At 36.6% G+C, this 16,911-nt stretch overlaps 2 protein-coding genes, 2 non-coding genes and 1 pseudogene across 4 annotated transcripts; all 5 read right to left on the bottom strand.

Annotated features, from left to right (window-relative positions):
* Positions 1–1,089: 1,089 nt before the first annotated feature.
* Positions 1,090–1,192, bottom strand: LOC141842499 (small nucleolar RNA U19). Its single transcript, XR_012602935.1, has one exon. It is a non-coding gene; the product is annotated as a small nucleolar RNA U19 (small nucleolar RNA).
* Positions 1,193–1,603: 411 nt separating this feature from the next.
* LOC141842498 (small nucleolar RNA U19) lies at positions 1,604–1,716 on the bottom strand. Its single transcript, XR_012602934.1, has one exon. It is a non-coding gene; the product is annotated as a small nucleolar RNA U19 (small nucleolar RNA).
* A 1,163-nt stretch (positions 1,717–2,879) lies between these two features.
* LOC141837418 (large ribosomal subunit protein uL29-like) lies at positions 2,880–3,530 on the bottom strand (annotated as a pseudogene).
* A 1,366-nt stretch (positions 3,531–4,896) lies between these two features.
* On the bottom strand, positions 4,897–5,973 carry LOC141837777 (putative membrane-associated kinase regulator 4). Its single transcript, XM_074725149.1, has 2 exons — positions 5,194–5,973; positions 4,897–5,103 (listed from the first exon to the last, which is right to left on the bottom strand). The coding sequence occupies exon 1, from the start codon at positions 5,971–5,973 to the stop codon at positions 5,251–5,253; it is 723 nt and encodes a 240-aa protein (XP_074581250.1). The 3' UTR covers positions 4,897–5,103; positions 5,194–5,250.
* Positions 5,974–7,392: 1,419 nt separating this feature from the next.
* On the bottom strand, positions 7,393–16,539 carry LOC141838598 (phosphatidate phosphatase PAH1-like). The gene is given in 12 exon segments (XM_074726116.1): positions 7,393–7,642; positions 7,963–8,061; positions 8,150–8,278; positions 9,743–9,786; positions 11,100–11,172; positions 11,595–11,681; positions 12,387–12,471; positions 13,574–13,647; positions 13,728–14,320; positions 14,411–14,647; positions 14,650–14,690; positions 14,761–16,539. Coding segments are annotated over 12 exon segments (2,466 nt in total). The 5' UTR covers positions 15,708–16,539; the 3' UTR covers positions 7,393–7,585.
* Between the last annotated feature and the right edge of the window lie 372 nt (positions 16,540–16,911).

The following is a 16,911-nucleotide window of genomic DNA, read 5'->3' as shown; positions in this document are numbered from 1 at the left end:
CTTTGTTGGAACGGGTGATGGGGTTTGACCTTTTCCACATTTGGGTCGTGCGGACTCGTAATTTAAATCACTTATTTTTATATTTTTTCCTTATCAATATATCATCGACAACTGAAAATATGGATGTCATGACTTCAAAAAATAAACGGAGCTTTCTTTTTAAAATGGATATGCATCGAACAAATTAATCGAATATATAAAAATAATAATAAAAGAACAAACTGTGGAGTATAAAAGTTAATAGACGTGTTTTACATGATAACAAAATCACAGTTACATGATCATACACTGGATCCAACAAGTTAGCCACGTTGTAAGTCAATCTCCAATAGGAAAGACGCTAAACTTTTGCCAGCCACAGGCGTACAGAGTGCTAGATCTTTTCATCGGGAGTTAGGCCATCAACGGAGACGATGGTAAGGGAACCATGATGCCGCAGACATGGACAAGCTTTCCTCAGAATTAGAATCTCTTCTCCAAAGTGATCAGATCATGTGCGCATCTATGAACGGGTAAGAAATGGATTAAAGAGTGGAATCCGTAGTTGATAAATGCTGTTTACACGAGAACAAATCGAGCCAAAATTTCTGGAACAAATCTTATGTAAGAAAAGATACAGGCATCAAAATGAACAAACACTGCAAGTGCACAGGCCTGATCAAAGTAAGAAAATCTGGAAGCAAAGATCAATGTCTTGAAGGCAAATGCTGATACTGATACGTAAACTAAGATGGCATAGAAGTACTTGCAGTTGTTTGGAACCAAGCATCAATTAAAAAAAAGTGAAATGAAATACAAATATAATAATGGGAAAAAGATCCAGACAAATTCTCGCTCACTATACTAAAAATTTCTGGCCATGAAAGAAAATTGTTTTATATTCAGGGCCTGCTAGGAAAAGCAAATCCAATTGGTTTCAATCCAAGAAACTGACACCACTCTACCGGATTATTAATTTATAGTTACAACCGAGCATAAGCCCCGATAAGACAGTAACCCAAATAACATCATAACAATATAACAATGTGATAATCAGATGAAAAATAAGAACTGAGCGGCTAAATGCGAGAATAGTGTTTTATTTTTTAATTATGTCCAAGGCTGCTTGGGGGATACTTCATGGAGAAGTCCCCTCAAAAGGCCTCATAGGAAGAAACCTTCCTTTTCTGTGCACCTCTTAACTAAGCCAGATGGCACTGAAGCTTTCGCCACCACATGGCTACTCAAAGAGGCAATGAAAACACAGGACTAGTTCCCTACCAAGGAAAAACATCCTAATCCTCAAGGCCTTGTTTCCTACCAAAGAAAGAAACTGTTGAAAGCAAAAGCAGGGGAAAAAAATCATACAAAAAAAAAATGCAAAATTTTTTTTCCATCTGACTGTTTCCATGTAGAGGTTGCTTGGGGAAGCCACATGAAGATGAGTGGAGTCCCCTCAAAAAGACGCCATGAGGAGAAACCTTGCCTTTTGCTGCTACAGGGCTACTCAAAGAGAAGATGAAACCATTGGGTTAGTTCTTACCAAGGAAACACCGGCTAGACCTTAACAGATGATAATGATGTGCTAAGACACTAAATACAGGATTAATTTTTTTAAAAAAAATAATGTCCAAAGCTAATTGGAGGATACCAAATGGAGATGAGTGATGGATTCCCTTCAAAAGGCCTCAGAGGAAGAAACTTACCTTTTCTGTGCGCCCCCTAACTAAGCCAGATGGTACTAGGGCATTTGCCACCACATGGCTACTCAAAGAGGCAATGAAATACAGGAATAGCATTGGAGACCATATTGTGAGGATATGTGATTTCCAATGTACTACAGATGACATTTTCAAAGATGGAGCAGAGGTCAAAAATTTATGTGCTAGGACAGATGGCAAAGGATCCAAGAAGAATGTGACTATCCTTTCCATATGCAGCTGACAAACAGCACAAAAATAACAATTAGATAATAAGTAAAAAGTAACATTCTCACTGTTCCTTCTTTCAATACAACAATGATAAGCAAACGAGTATTTGATTGGAGTGAATCAGGTACAACAATGACCTTCTCAAGCAAATTAATAAATAGGATTCACACACAATACAATCGAATCTTCATTTGTCTTTTATAAACAATTTTGTTCTTGCTATAGATCTTAAATTCAAATGATTGTCGAGTACACAGTTGCTGATAAAACTAAGGATATCTTCAAAACCTAGAACAAAGTACTGAGATTTTATTAAATCTAGCATTCATTTATATACAATAAATTTGAGTACTTTTTTCAACTAATTCTTCATACTATTAATTGCACATGACATAATCTATAAATTTGACTCCTTTGTATCTCTAATGATCAAGTAAACCATATGACTTATTTTTTTTGGAAAAATTAGGTTATTTAGATTGTAGTAAATGTATCTTAATTTTTTTTTCCTTTTCTAACAAACGATGTTTAAAATTGCTGAATCACATATTACATAAGATATAACTCAAGCAAAAAAGGTGTCATGAATACTATTAAGAATGTGCTGGATATTTGTTACCCAATTAAAAGTACATAACATATAACTCGAGCAAAAAAAAGTGTCATGGATTTGTTCACTGTGAGCAATAATCAACAAGAAAAGGGAAGCATGGCTATATACTCTAGAGAAAAAAACAGATTAGAAAGTGAATATTCACTTAAAATACAATTATATACATTCTAAATATCAAATGATGTTCGGCATTAGCTATCTTGAGTTCGTCAGTTCAAACGAGAGAAAAGGCATGCCAAAGCACATTGCGTAATCAGAGGCACAATGAAATACCTACATAATAGTGATGTAACTTGTAAATATAAAATTAAACTAAAAATGCCATGAACAAGATTGTAAACTTAAATTGAGGGGAGAACATGATACTCACACTGAAGTAACTGAACATAACACGAAACCAAAAAAACCAACAGCAAACTTAGAAGGCACAGTCATGATATAGAAGTCCCAAAAATACTCCAAGATCAATCCATTTTACTCACATTTTGACAAAAAAAAACCACAAAGAAAAGCGTTACCTGATGCTTAGTGAGCCGGCTGCGGATGGCACGAGTCATCTGGGGCTGAGATCCAACGAAAGGAACTTCTTATTCTTGTAAGCCTCCCTCCGCGCAGCTTTCTGCTTCTGCGAGATCACAGTAAGCACACGCGCTATCGACAGTCTCACATCCTTTCTGCCAAGCAAATCAAAGATCCAAACTTTAAGAAAATATAAGCAAAGCAAAGCAACCCACGTACAAGCGCAATGGAAAAATATACGAAGGAATGCTGACATCTTCGAGAGCTTGTTGAACGCGCCACACCGGTCACCTTAGCGACACGGAGGAGGGCGAACTCATTCTTCAGGTCCTTTAACAGATTCTGCAGCTCCGCCTTCGTCTCCCCGAGAAGCTCATGAACCTTAATCCTTGCTGCGACAAACAACCGCAAAGGAGATCGAAAGATTCCTCGTCGAAGACATCAAAAAGGGAGAGGCACGCATCTGCAGAGATCAAAAGCTTACCCATCGCTGTGGAAAATCAAATCGCCACCCCCTCTTCGTCGCGACGACTTCTTCCAACGATAACAAACCCTAACACACGACGCTAATATATAGCATGATCCCAAAACCCTAGTAACCACTGAGAGCCGGCTTTAGTTGGGCCTTTAAACTACCAATTTGGGCTGAACGAAAGGCAGAATATTGGGCTTCCCTGTTGATTAGTAGGCCGCGGCCCAATCTATGGTGGTTTTAGAGCATGAATTACGTAGAAGTGAGATTTTTTAATGTAAATTAAAAAAATAATTATTAAAACCATATCATAAACTTTTAAACTATAATAAATTTATCATAAATTTTTTACTCGTATCAAATAAGTAATATTTAGAATTTCGTAACAAACCAATCGCATTTTAGATACAAAATATTCAATTTTCTATAATATTATTAAAGTACTTTCTTGATTAAATATATCAAGTATTAATATAAAATTATTTTTAAAAATATATAATTAATTATTAAAAATATATGTTCTAATTAATTTTAAAGGTGACTAATCTAGTCCCACGAAAATCTTCCACTAACTACCCAAGTAAATTAAAAAAACGTAGATGTCCATGATCTGACGGTCCAACATCATCAAATCTCTAAGTCTTACCCTGTAGGTTTAACCTACTAGGTTTATCCGTGTCAAACTTCTAGTTAGGACTAGTTACTTCTATAAGTAGACTTTCGACCTGTCAAATATCTCGTCAATCTTGACCTATTTGGACTTTCCCTTACCTAATCTTCAGTTAAGACTAGTTACTTACATAATTAGACTTCTCACCTATTAAACATCCCGTCACTTTTGACCTGTTTGGACTTTTTCTTACCTAATCTCCATTTAGGAGCTCCTTGTCCAGCTCCACTCACTAAGACTTCCTGCCCAGTTTCATTCACCAGGTTTTCTTTGTCAGTCTTCCAAATCAGGTCTTCCTTGTTTAATCCTTTAGATCAGGATTTCCTTTGCTTAGCCTCAATTAAAACTTTTCCTACCTAGCCTCCAACTAGGACTTTCCTTACTCGATCCAACTGACTAGGACTTATTTGTCTAGTCTAACTGAGTAGGACTTTTTATTAATTTTTTGATTAAACTGACTAGACTTCACTCACGTGGAGATATGACCTCTAATGCATTTGTGACCGATAAAAACATTGAAAATAAATTTGAAAAATTAAGGAATAAGAAAGCGTAAAAAGTTAGAGATTTGACTATACTCATTGATGTCTATCAAATGCAAAATAAAATAAGCAGAGTGATTCCTCTTGCAAATGCTCCACAGCATCTCACTCAAACACAAGTGGTTCCTCTTTAGACACCATTGCTTAGTTTATGGATTATTTGTCTCCACCTCAAATATTTTTCCATATTCTGCATTCCGATCAAGGGAGGAATCAATTTGTTCTTCGGTGGGTAATGGGTTTCTGCAATTATTGCGAGCACCATGATCATGGCTTTGTCTCGATCAGCTCCAGAGAACACGAAGACAAAATTAAGCGAAGAAGACACAAAAAGTCAACCTTCGAACTCTGCGTCCTCTGTTCTTTGTTTACAGAAACTGCCAAAATGATATCTTTGATTGCTTGTTTCGAGTCGTTTGGAGTGATTTGAGGTTGAAAATAAGCATCGAAGACAAAAAAAATTTGACCTTTTTTTTCTTCTTTCTCCATGAGAAGAAGAACAGCAAGGCAGAAGGGGGGCAAATCTAATTCGGAGGCTTCGCCTGCTCACAGTTCGGTGCAATTCTGGAAGCGGAGGAGAGCAAGTGGAAGCCGGCATTGCTCGCGCTCTTCCTCGCCGCGGAGTCAATCGCCCGTTGACTACTCTTCTTGCAGTAGGCGATCGCCCCCTGGATCGAGCTCTCCGTGTCGGAGCTCGCGCTGCTGCTCCGCCTCAGCGTGGACTTACTGCAGCTGAACTCGCTGGAGAAGGACGACGACTTGGAAGAAGCGGCGGAGGACTTGCTCCAGCTCTCGTCTTCCGCTAAGTTCGGATTTTGATGGCGTCTCGAGGTTTTGGGGCGTTCCAATTTGTCATCTGTGGGTCGAGGTTTGTGGAACAGGGATTTGAAATAAGATGTGGAAGCTTTGACTTTGAGGCTGAGAGTGGCCTCCTTGAGCTTCTTGGCCCATGATTTCTTGGGGTTGAGCTCGGCGAGGCTGTCCTGGAAGTAGTCCTCTTCCATGGGATTGAGCTCTCCGCTGACGTTGCAGGAGTGGTATGGCGTTGCGGTGGCGGAGGAGGAGGCGTTGCGGAGGAGCTGCTGCACCATTTGGAGGCGAGGGGGGAGGTGGAGGGGGAGGAGCTTGCCCTTGTAGAAGAGCTCGTCGGCGGGGGAGGGCAGGGGTGGGTCGTCGGAGGTCATATGGAATTCGAACTCCGGCTGAAAGGAAGCGAAGTCGATGTCGATGAAGTCTTCTTCCGCCATGGACGCTGATCTCTGTTTGCTCTCGGCCATGGCCTGGTGCTTGGGGAGGAGTGAAGGTGGCTTTTAAAGCATAGCAGGGTTCATCGAGGCATTCTGTCGAACACCTCTCTCTCTCTCTAATATTAGACTAAATCACTATTAAGCTTTTAGAAGCAAAATAAAAGGGAAATTTTGTTCATTTTAGTTTTCATATTTGACATAATTTATATATATAAATTGTTCCTCCTTAGCACAAAATATTAAAAAGTAAAATAATTAATCATTTCGAAGCCCTAACCCCAAAGCTCCTCAAATTATGTGCTTGTTTAGCTATTTAGTAAGATATCAAATGACATTTTATTAGTTGAGCACTTTTAATCCATATTTTTTTATTAATAACTTAATCTTACCAGAATCCAGAGCGTAGGCATTGTTTTATAGACCGTTTATATAATAATTTTTGCTACGGAAAGGAGGAAGAACACTTTGAATGGAGCCATTCTTTTTTGTTCTATAGGAGCATCTTTGCAACTAGTTGATAATAATTTAAAAATAAAAACAAAAACCTTCTTGTTTTTTTTATCAGTAGTTGGATTGGAATGTCCTAAACTATCTCTTTAAATCTCAAAACCCTATGAAGTTTAACAAATATGATCACTCAACTTTTACGGCATTTTTAATATATCACCATTAGCTAGTTGATCGACAGACAAAAAGAAAAAGAAAGAGTGAAATATGAAACTTTTCTGATTTTAACAAAGCTTTTTTAATTGAAATATTTATGCATTAAATATTTGTGGACTGGCCAGGGCATATTAAACATGACACATTTTGATGTTATCTCATGTGCGCCATGAGCCTCGAACCGCATACCTTCAACTGCAAGCATCTATGCCCTGACCAGCTCGCCCGCCCGTGGGGGCAAATGGAGCTCCCTTCGCACGAACGGACGGGGGACATTGAATGGTGGTGTGTGACAAATAGGTGATTAAAAATAGGGGCCTTGGAAGCTCGAGGCGTCTCCCCCTCTCTGTCTTTGTGTTGCCCACGCCACGCTATCTCAATGAGCAAGTCTATATTGTATTCTTCTCGCACGTAGGCGATAGGCGAGAAACAAACAAGCTTGCACGCACGCTATCCAACTCTGGTTTTGCAGGAAACAAAGAACATAATCAAATTGAAACGGATCGAATTAGTTTAACCAGTTTATGTACGGCATGATCATATTCTTCTTCTTCTTCTGATAAAAAAAAAGGAAGAAAACATGATAGAAAGGTGATGCAGTTGTGTTGTTGCATCAGCTGTGGCAAACAAGCAGGGCGAAGCCACTATGTGATGCCGCCCTTTTATATATATAGCCTGAGTAAAAACATGATACCAGGAAGGCAGGAAACTAGCTGCTGCATTACTTATATCGAGTGGATGGGGCAAAATATGAGATACAATCACTGAATTTAGTCATTTCATTTCTATAAAGGTGGTCCTTCGCACATTATTTTGGAACAGCTCACCCCCCAGAGAGGGTGGTGTAAAAAATTCCTCCACTAGGCATCAGAATACGAATTTTGTAAGAACAAAATACCTCCTTAATCACTCTTTATCTGAATCACCTCGAGCAAAAGTATGGTAAACATTAGCAATCAATTTTCATCGGTGGCATCCTCCAATAGTTCCAAGAGTTGAATTCCTCCTGCACAACAGAGCAGATATAAAAGCAGATTTCTGAAACAGCTTATGAGCATGACGTTTGTGCTCTAATCAATCTAGAGAGAAATTTGATTACTCAAGCTGGTTCACGCAACATCATGCTGCTTTCTTATCCTCAAAATGAAATGCTCAAAAGATCATTCATCAAGGAAATGTAGAAACTTAATGGTCTGAAAGAACTAGATACAAGGGGAGGTAAATAAATGCAGGTGGTATAACAGTGTTTAAGCTCATATTTTTTGGTTGATGTCGAGCAGAATCCCCATATAAAAGGATGAACTTTCCGTAAGTGGAAACACACACCTGTTCGACCAGCGAAGTTGGCGGGAACATGTCATTGACCAAGGTATGCAAGGAGGTATAAGATTTCACATCCACACAGTGATTGATTGCCACTTCACCCTGTCAATTAAACTTTTGAGAGTTAATACTAGCAGGCATTTTTGCGTGTATCTTTGTGAACCATTAAAAAGCGAACCAAAAGATTAACCTTTGGATTTATAATGAAAATCTTTCCCTTGGGGATTCCGATCTTCCTGTAACTAAGTTCATCCGTGTCTCTATTCCCGAAGCCCGCGTAGAATGGGTTGTGACTGGCAGGAAAAAGTGCTTTAATGTCCTACAAATACATAAATGAAGTTGATTCATTCATAACTCAAAACTATCAAAGAAAAGATGCAGCAACTTCTATCAACACGAGATTTTCAATCAACTGGCAACTTTTGCTTAAATCACCGTACGTGCATCTTATGTAATAGTCAAGAAGAGTGATTGATTGAAGTATGGTAAGCTGAAACTGATGACAGGACAATTTGAGTAAGATTCTTCAACTTCTTTAGCTTTACTGTAGTTTTAGAAGCTTTAAGGTTTCACTTGGCATCGGGGTTTTATTTATCCAGCAAAGTGGGATTACACAAGATCCTCAATAAACCTAGGTTTGAACTCTCAGATCATATTCAAGATAAACCTAAATTATTTGCAGATAATATTGTTTTAATTGCTGAGAGGGTTAAACAGTTGTATTTAAATTCTGGAGGGAAGCTTTAAAATCTAAGGATATAAGTTAGAAGTATAACTAAATATATGAAATATAGTTATTAATAATAAAAGAAATGAGTGAATAATAAGAAGTATGGAAATGAAATTCTTTTGAGTAAGAAATGAGTGAACCAAAAGGAGAAATTATTGAATAATTATTAACAAAATAAAAATTATGGTTAAAATAGAAAAAGATTTCATTTTCTTGTGTAACTGTCATCTACCAAGAATAAGAATGCTAAGATGTATGTAATATGAGTTTACAAAAGAAGCTAACATAACCACTAATATCTCAAATAATCAGATTTAGCTTCAATAGACAATAAAATATAGACAAGTTGAGATAGCAAGGATATGGCAAAAGTTAACCTTCTAAGTATGCAAATTTTATTGAATGTAATAAAAAATAATTTAATTGGTTTGAATATTACTAGTAATATGAGATTGTATAAAATTCAATGAAGAGATAAAATCCATTTAATTAACCCTAATAATTGAGATAACCATGGTTTGATAGAGATAATGAATTCTTGTTGTTTATGCATCAAGTAGAAATAAAAGTGATTTATGAATAGGTGAAAGATAGTTCTGTACATATCAAAGTAACCAAAGTGAAGATATACAAACAAGGCCATCATACAAAATTATAACCAAAATTTAAGTGAAAAATGGTCTGTTTGTATACCAGAGTAAACAAACAAATATGTTTCTCTATAATCACAAACATTAACAAGGCTACTGTACCCTGCTGATGTTCCTGTATGTTATGACTGTTTGAGTGACAACTGATAGAATTCCATGTTTCAAGGTTTCTATTAGTCCATGATCTTGCTCATTAGTTTCTCACAAGTCCTGACCAAATGTCTAGAGAGTCAGATGTGATCCAAACATGTGTTTCCCATAATTAATATGAGGGAAGCACTTATCACTCTGTAAAAGCTCATTATATTTGTGTTAATCTTTTATGTCTACCTTACTTTTTAGATAAAAAAATAAATGAAAAAATAAATAACAGACTAAATGTCTAATAGGATTGAAATATCACCTCCAAACATGCAATCTTGAACTCATGAGGAGCTCTCCTTATAACTGCCAAAAGATGCATGCCGATTAGAGATAAAAAAGCATATGATTTTATCTATATATCATATTTCTCGCTTTTCATTTAATATTGGCTGGAAAAGTATGCATGGCCAAGCTTTATGAGGTTAACAATAATATAAAACACATTCACAAGGGAACAAATTCAAAGATTATGTCTGGCTTGACATAGCACAAATTTGATAGTTCGTGGACTGGCTTGACATAGCACAAATTTATAGTTTGTGGATACCCATCTGACCTAGTCTTACAAGATTCCTTGCAATACAAATATTGATTTAAGGATTTAAGCCCATACATATTAAAAATAAAATATTCATGAATAAGCTTGATACTTGACGTAGTAAACACTCATTTAATGTCAACCAAACAAGAGAATCAAAGAAGCTTGTTTTGAACTTGGCTCATCCATGTTCACGAGAAAAGTTCATACGAAATTGATGAACAAACTTGATTGCAAGCTTCGTAGTGCTTGTTTACTCGTGCAAATGTATACAAAAATATTAATTACACACACACACACACACATGAATTACATATGCATACCTGAATTACATGTGTGATGTATATTTGTGAACTATTTGTGTATATCATTAATGTCCTACAAATTCTAAGGTTGTAAATTCAACAACATTAATGAGTCATGTTGGTGTCAGCCCACAACCTTTTGGGTCAGCAACATGGTGTTATCCTTCCATTAGACTCTATGCAACACTATATCAGCGTATCATTTTTAAAATGTAATCTCTTAAATGACTTTTAGATAGATTATGTTAACTGGAATTTTCTTTAGCCACTCACAGTGTTTTATACCTTCCATTTCAATTGATTCATTTAGCAGTTTTTGAATATTTTCCAACTATGTTAACCTATTTTTTTCTCATTTAATTATTCTATGATCCCAACTATATGAAGTATTCTAAAATAAGCACAAATAAATAACATAAATTTCATTTATAAAATCAAGTCGTAGCTGATTTAACCTTTTCTCTGGTTGGGCTGTGTAAAAGTTAGAGCTCTGTAAACTCTCAATAATTCCTTTTCTATGAAAATAAACTTTGAACACAAATTTTGAGCTCAGTTAACATTTTTCTAATAAACAAGATTGAGTGTAGTTGAGGTCGGCCCATTTACAAGCTTGAGTTTCTTGTAAGAATCAATATCATTGCATTGTTTCAGCTTGTGAAGGAAAACCTTGAAATTAAACGTAAAATGAACCATTAGGTAAAGTGGACCTTAAAATTAGTTGAATGACAAAAGATATTCAACTATTTTTTCACTTCTTGAAGCCATAAAAATACCTTCTCGGTAAAGTGAGGGAAACAATCCATCAGGAGAAATAACAACTGGACCATTGGGTAATGCTTTTCCATCCTGAAGAATATAGAAATAATTGAGCATTCATTGATTACCATAATGGTAAAGAAAATAAATGATGATCAATTCTAAGAAATAAAGTTGCTGAAAATAAAACCAAATTCTGAATCAAAACATATGAACAAGCCAACATTTTCTGCATGTTCAGTGAATCGTCAAAATACTATCTACTCTTCCAAATGGAAATAAACAGCCATTTTGAGTGATTGGCGAATAAGTTGGTCAACCAATTTCTGGAAATAATAAGCCAGTTCTTATTCATTCATCAAGCAAGCTCTGCAGACTGAAGGAAACGTCGCCAACTACTTACTATTTAGTCTCAAAGGATAATGTTCCCAATGACGAGACACTACCAACTCAGTTCGAGGACAGAAAACCATTATGCTTAAGAAATATTGTCATTATAGGAATTCAATTACCTGTTTCAGATTGAGAAGAAAACTTCTGGTAAGATATGCCTGAACAATAGCCCTTGCACTCAGGAACAATAATTGATAGCCATTTTCCTGATTAAGAATGAGAAAAGGCATCATGGGATCTTCAACGTTACATAACAAATGTTACAATTGGAATCTTTAAATGGGCAGAACATCACCAAATGGAACATAACCACCATAGAGACTCATTGAGTTACTATTTTCCAGTTAAGGGCAATATGCACACTAGAAACTGAACTAACACTACCAGCTTAAAAACAAACTCTCTAACCATAACAGGAGCATATCAGAACAAAATCTAGATAGAGAAAGGTATGTTAGCCAAGTTGAACTCTATTAACAAAGAAATAAATCTACAGGAGCACTAATAGGAAGAACTGGAAGTATATTGACTATGAAATGTTTGGTTGTTTCAACTTTCAAGACAAAGTCACTAGTCAACTCATTCTACACAAATGCCAACATGAAATGTTCAATCATTTCAAGAAACAAACCACAATTTTTCAAGAGATACAGAAAGAATGAAGATATATTGTGACTTAATGATAAGGTAATTCAAAAATTTAGAACTCCTTTCCTATTGCAGGAAAAAAAATGATATATAAAATGCTTCTGGCCTATTGCTGGTTTCATTGCTGCTGCAGCTTTCCAAATTTCAAACAGAATAAATAAACTATGTAACTATATTCTGAAAACAATTGGCTTACAGAAACACCAAGATCCAGAAACACAACTATGGGCTGAAGAACTTCTAATTATTGCATAACTGGTAACCTTTATTGCAGAGAAAAGTCCAGCAACTCCAGACTGAGTCCAATCCCTTCCAACAAGTGGCATGAACTGTCCCAGAACATCAGATCTAAAAATAGGCCCAAAATGAACTTGTCACCACTCATCAATGAATGCATGAAACCAACACAAAACATCAACTATCAACAACTGGGTTAAAGTGTTAAACACAAGATAGAGAAATACAGATCAATTTATAAGCACATCACTAAAATAAGTATAATTGCAAATCAGAGAAGTTATGAACTTCATGAAATTTCCTCGAGTCATTAGCATGCTCTTCAGTTTGATTATGTAGAGCAAAGAAGCAAATAAATTCATATCAGCTAAACTGCTTTATGATGAACCAAATGTTGGTTAAAAAACAGAAAAGATACTTGGTTAACAACACAATTTTTAAAAACCATGACGTGCTAGTCAACATGGCCAAAACATTTCATTCAGCCAAATGACTGAAATGCAGAACAGTGCCTAGCTCCTTTATTTTACACGTAACTCATGCTCTTCATCCGGAACAACATCATCTTCTGAAAGCAACTCTTGCTTTCCCATCCAGAACAAGTCCAAACCAACATCAAGGTGGAATAGAAAGCATTTCTAGGACATGCTTCCTTTCTTATCCAGGTTCTTCTTCTTTTATGAGTGCTCAACACCGAGATTGGCACAGCTTGAGCACATCCCTTTCCAGTCAAGCACTATACTTCTGACATGACACCCGACTTTAAACTGTAGTTAACAATCAGATACCGCAGCATAAAGGAGACCTTAAACCTTAGTCAACAATGCTAAAGCCTTATCAAAGAATTCTCTGAGCTAAAAAACAATGGAGCAAAGAAGTAATATCACTCAGTGTATTACTGAAATAACTCTGGATTAAAAATTAAATGCACATTTCCACCAGGAATTATGTTTATTGTAAAATAAACAACAAAGTTCATAGCTAATTATGCAGCTTCTGCTGAACACGTTAACCCAATTGCAATGCAAAAATCATAAGAAAATGCCTTCAATCACAAGTATATATTTCAAACAAAAGAGGATCTAGCAATTAAGATAATCTAAAGTGATGACATCTTTCTATCTGCAAATGTTATTGCTCAGTTATAGTTAGATAGCCTATCTTACTAACATATCAGTTAACTGAAATTTCTAAGCAATGAAAAGAGACTTACTTTGTAATTGTACCATCCACATCAGATATGACTATCCGTGCATTCCACTTCCACAAATAAATATGTGCATCGACCTGTCAAAGTAGCTTAATCAAATAAACAGATTAAAATGCTATGAAAGTTCTAAAAAATCAAGCATTATAATAACAAGAACCTGTTGCCTCCCTAAAACTCTAGTTGAAAAACTGAAGGCTATCATGTTTTGTCCTTCCCTTAAGTTTAAAGAAGCAATCTGCTCATTTGTAGGAATAAGTGTTCGCAAATATTGCTTGCGAGGAGATTGCTTTATGTCATCATTGTTAATTTTTTCCACACTTGAATTTTGTAATCCAGGCTCTGAATCGACATAAAGATCCTCATTAGAAGAATTACTTGTGCTGTGCTGAAGAGACCTTGACCTCCTAAATGGAATTGGCCATAGTCTCCATCTACGACTGATGGAAGGTGATACTCCTGTTGTATCCTCTCCAGTCTTTGTTACGGCTTCATGTTCAATGGGGATACAATCTTTCAATTCCATTGAAATATTACTATCAAATACAGCCTTTCCGAGTATAAGATGGGCAACATTGTCCCATTGGAAATATTTGTTTTCATATCTGACAACAAGATTCACATTCTTGATGATGGACATTCCAGATGTCTTGTACTCGTCTTCAGATATAAGATGGGCTTCAAAGACTTCCTTGGCAGAATTATGCCCCATACCAGGACGAAGTAAGTTACCACAAAGTGAAATTTCAAAGCCTGTATCATAAACAAGTGATAGAACAAAAGTGAATCGTCAAATCTAAAGAAGATAAACATGACCAAACTTCATATAGCTATTTAACATACCTAACCCAGAATCTTTCCTTTCTGTGACATAACTCTCAGTTGTGCAGCATTCTTCTTCAGCGGTAGAATCAGAAGCTATTGTGTGAAAATGTTCCACATTATTTATGTGTTTGACAGAATTAGACGTACCCTCAAGGTGCATGGTTTCATTGCCAAGGATTTTATCCTTGGAATTTAAAGCATCAATTTTCTCATTCAATAACCTCTGGGATAAATGACCAGCCTCAATATCTTTTTCGAATCCTCCATTTTTGTCATCAAAGTTTCTGATGGATCAGACCTGAAGTTAGGATCATAGTTAATCATTGGCTTGAGCAATGGTCACTATAAAGAAGATATTTTTCAAATACCTGAAATACACATCTTGTGAATCAACATCATCAGCATGTAATGTAAAATCCAAACAGCTCTTAAATGTTTCATTTTTCATCAGACCTGGAGCATCTTCCTCCATATCACTGAGGTCATCTATTTTATCAGTCTCTTTATTATTTTGTCTCAATTCATTAAGGGCTTCCAACTTGAGATCAGAAGCATTTTTTTCCTTCAGAGTCTCATCTAGATCACCAAATAAACCAGATTCCCACACTTCTTCATTGGCAACAAATTCTTCAGTGGATTCTTTGCCAGGTCCAAGGTGGAACTGAGGAGTATCCAATTGGACATTGTCAGTGTTCTCTTTATTTGATGAGATTGGTGCAGTCAGAATATGCCCATCCACACTTATCAACACCATTTCTGAATTAGCGTCGCTTGATTCTTTAACCATATCTTCCACCTCATCGAGACTACCATAGTGGTAATTGCTAAACACTGAGGACCCAGACGAACTCTGTGGTGAAGTCCGTTCATCCTGAAACCCATTCAATTGTTCGTCAGTCTTAACATCATCACCCTTGTCAGAATTGTAATCAGTTTTCAAACTATCATCATTGTTGACAAAACTAGCACTTGGCCTTGAATTTGAAGTGTCTAGATCACTTATAATATGACTGCTGGATTCTGCTTCGTCACTTCCTGGCACAACCTCTCTCAGAAAATAGGCCTGTCCAGAATTATCAAGATACATGTGGAAATTTGCTTCAACACCATTAACAGATATTGTGACGACCTTCTCTGCACCTTTTAGAACACCTTGAAACTTTCCAAACCGCACATACCATGGTGTGCTGCGGTATGAGCCATCCTCTTGCTGAACAACAATGACATCAACGGCGCCACCAAAAGGGTGGAAAGGTGTTGCAACCGAGTAAACTCCTTGAGAGATGAGGCTTCCTACTCTTCCTACCACATTCATCTTAGATGATGCACGAAAGGCCTAACTCATAAGCTCATCTTACAAGAAGGAAATTCAGACAAATAAATTGCTAATCAGCTGACCCTCGAATGACCAAATGAAAACCATCTTCTTAAAAGCAGCGTTAGTTGACAGAAGCTACTACTCTGCAAGATTCAGAGAAAAATTAACGGGTTTTGTGCACACTAAGCCAAATTCTTGGAAACTACCCGTCAAGAAATTTTTTTGAGGCTCTTCCAATTGAGGAGAAACAAAAAAGAAACGAATCAATGATTCTCACACGTCCGCAATAGTCAAATAGTCAGGGGAAAGGAAGTAAACCCTACAAAAATCAAGTAAAGCCCCATTTCTCGAATAAGGCAAAAAAAGAAAAGGAAACAATCCATCAATACTCATCGTACAGAGCATAACTATTCGATCTAGTTAACAGACACAATAGTACTGGTCAAAATCGACTCGACCAAAGAAAAACAGATAAAAGCTCCAAAAATCAAAAGCGATTCTCGGCTGGTTCCTTTTAGATAAGAGATCAAAAAATATCCAGATAAGAGAAAGACAAGGAGGCTCACCGAACAACCGAAAAAGAAAGGAAGAAAAAAAAAAGACACCGCCGAGGCTTCTCGCTGCTCGTTCTTTAGCTCTGCAGTCCCCAAATCGTCGTATGCGGCGTTCGCAGATTCCAAGATTCAAACCCGCCGGCTCGAATGATTACCTTGTTCTTGATCGAGATTTCGAAACCGTAACGAGAGGACAGGGACGGACTCCCTGGAGAAAGGAAAAAAACATGGAGAAACTCAGCGGTGACGCCGTGACGGGCACGGCAAGCCGTTACATTCTTCTTATCACGAGATTATCTACAGTCGATGGGATAAAAGTCCTAATTTAAAGAACTATTTTCGCAAATTTTTATTTTCATAATTATCGAAATGTTTTTTTTTAAATAGACGTTTACAAATATCTTAGTTTAAAAAACATATATTTCCAAACTATATTCGATAGAGATCGGTTGTAATTAACAAATAGATCTCCACGGAGATGAAAATAGAGATCTTTTTCATTTGAAGAGTTCCCTGTAGAATCGACAGTTTATACAATAAATAAATAAATAAATAAAAATATTTATTTGATTATGAGACAAATTAAAGTCTGGGCGCCGTGCGTGGGCCCGCATGAATGGTGGTCGGTGGACTTCTGCGCCGTTGCG

Source organism: Curcuma longa, chromosome 11 (assembly GCF_044706935.1).
Source record: "Curcuma longa cultivar G26 ecotype Majalengka, Jawa Barat chromosome 11, ITB_CL_G26_1.1, whole genome shotgun sequence".
NCBI lineage: Eukaryota > Viridiplantae > Streptophyta > Magnoliopsida > Zingiberales > Zingiberaceae > Curcuma > Curcuma longa.
Note: the sequence above shows the minus strand (reverse complement) of the source record. Positions and strands in the feature narration are given on the sequence as shown.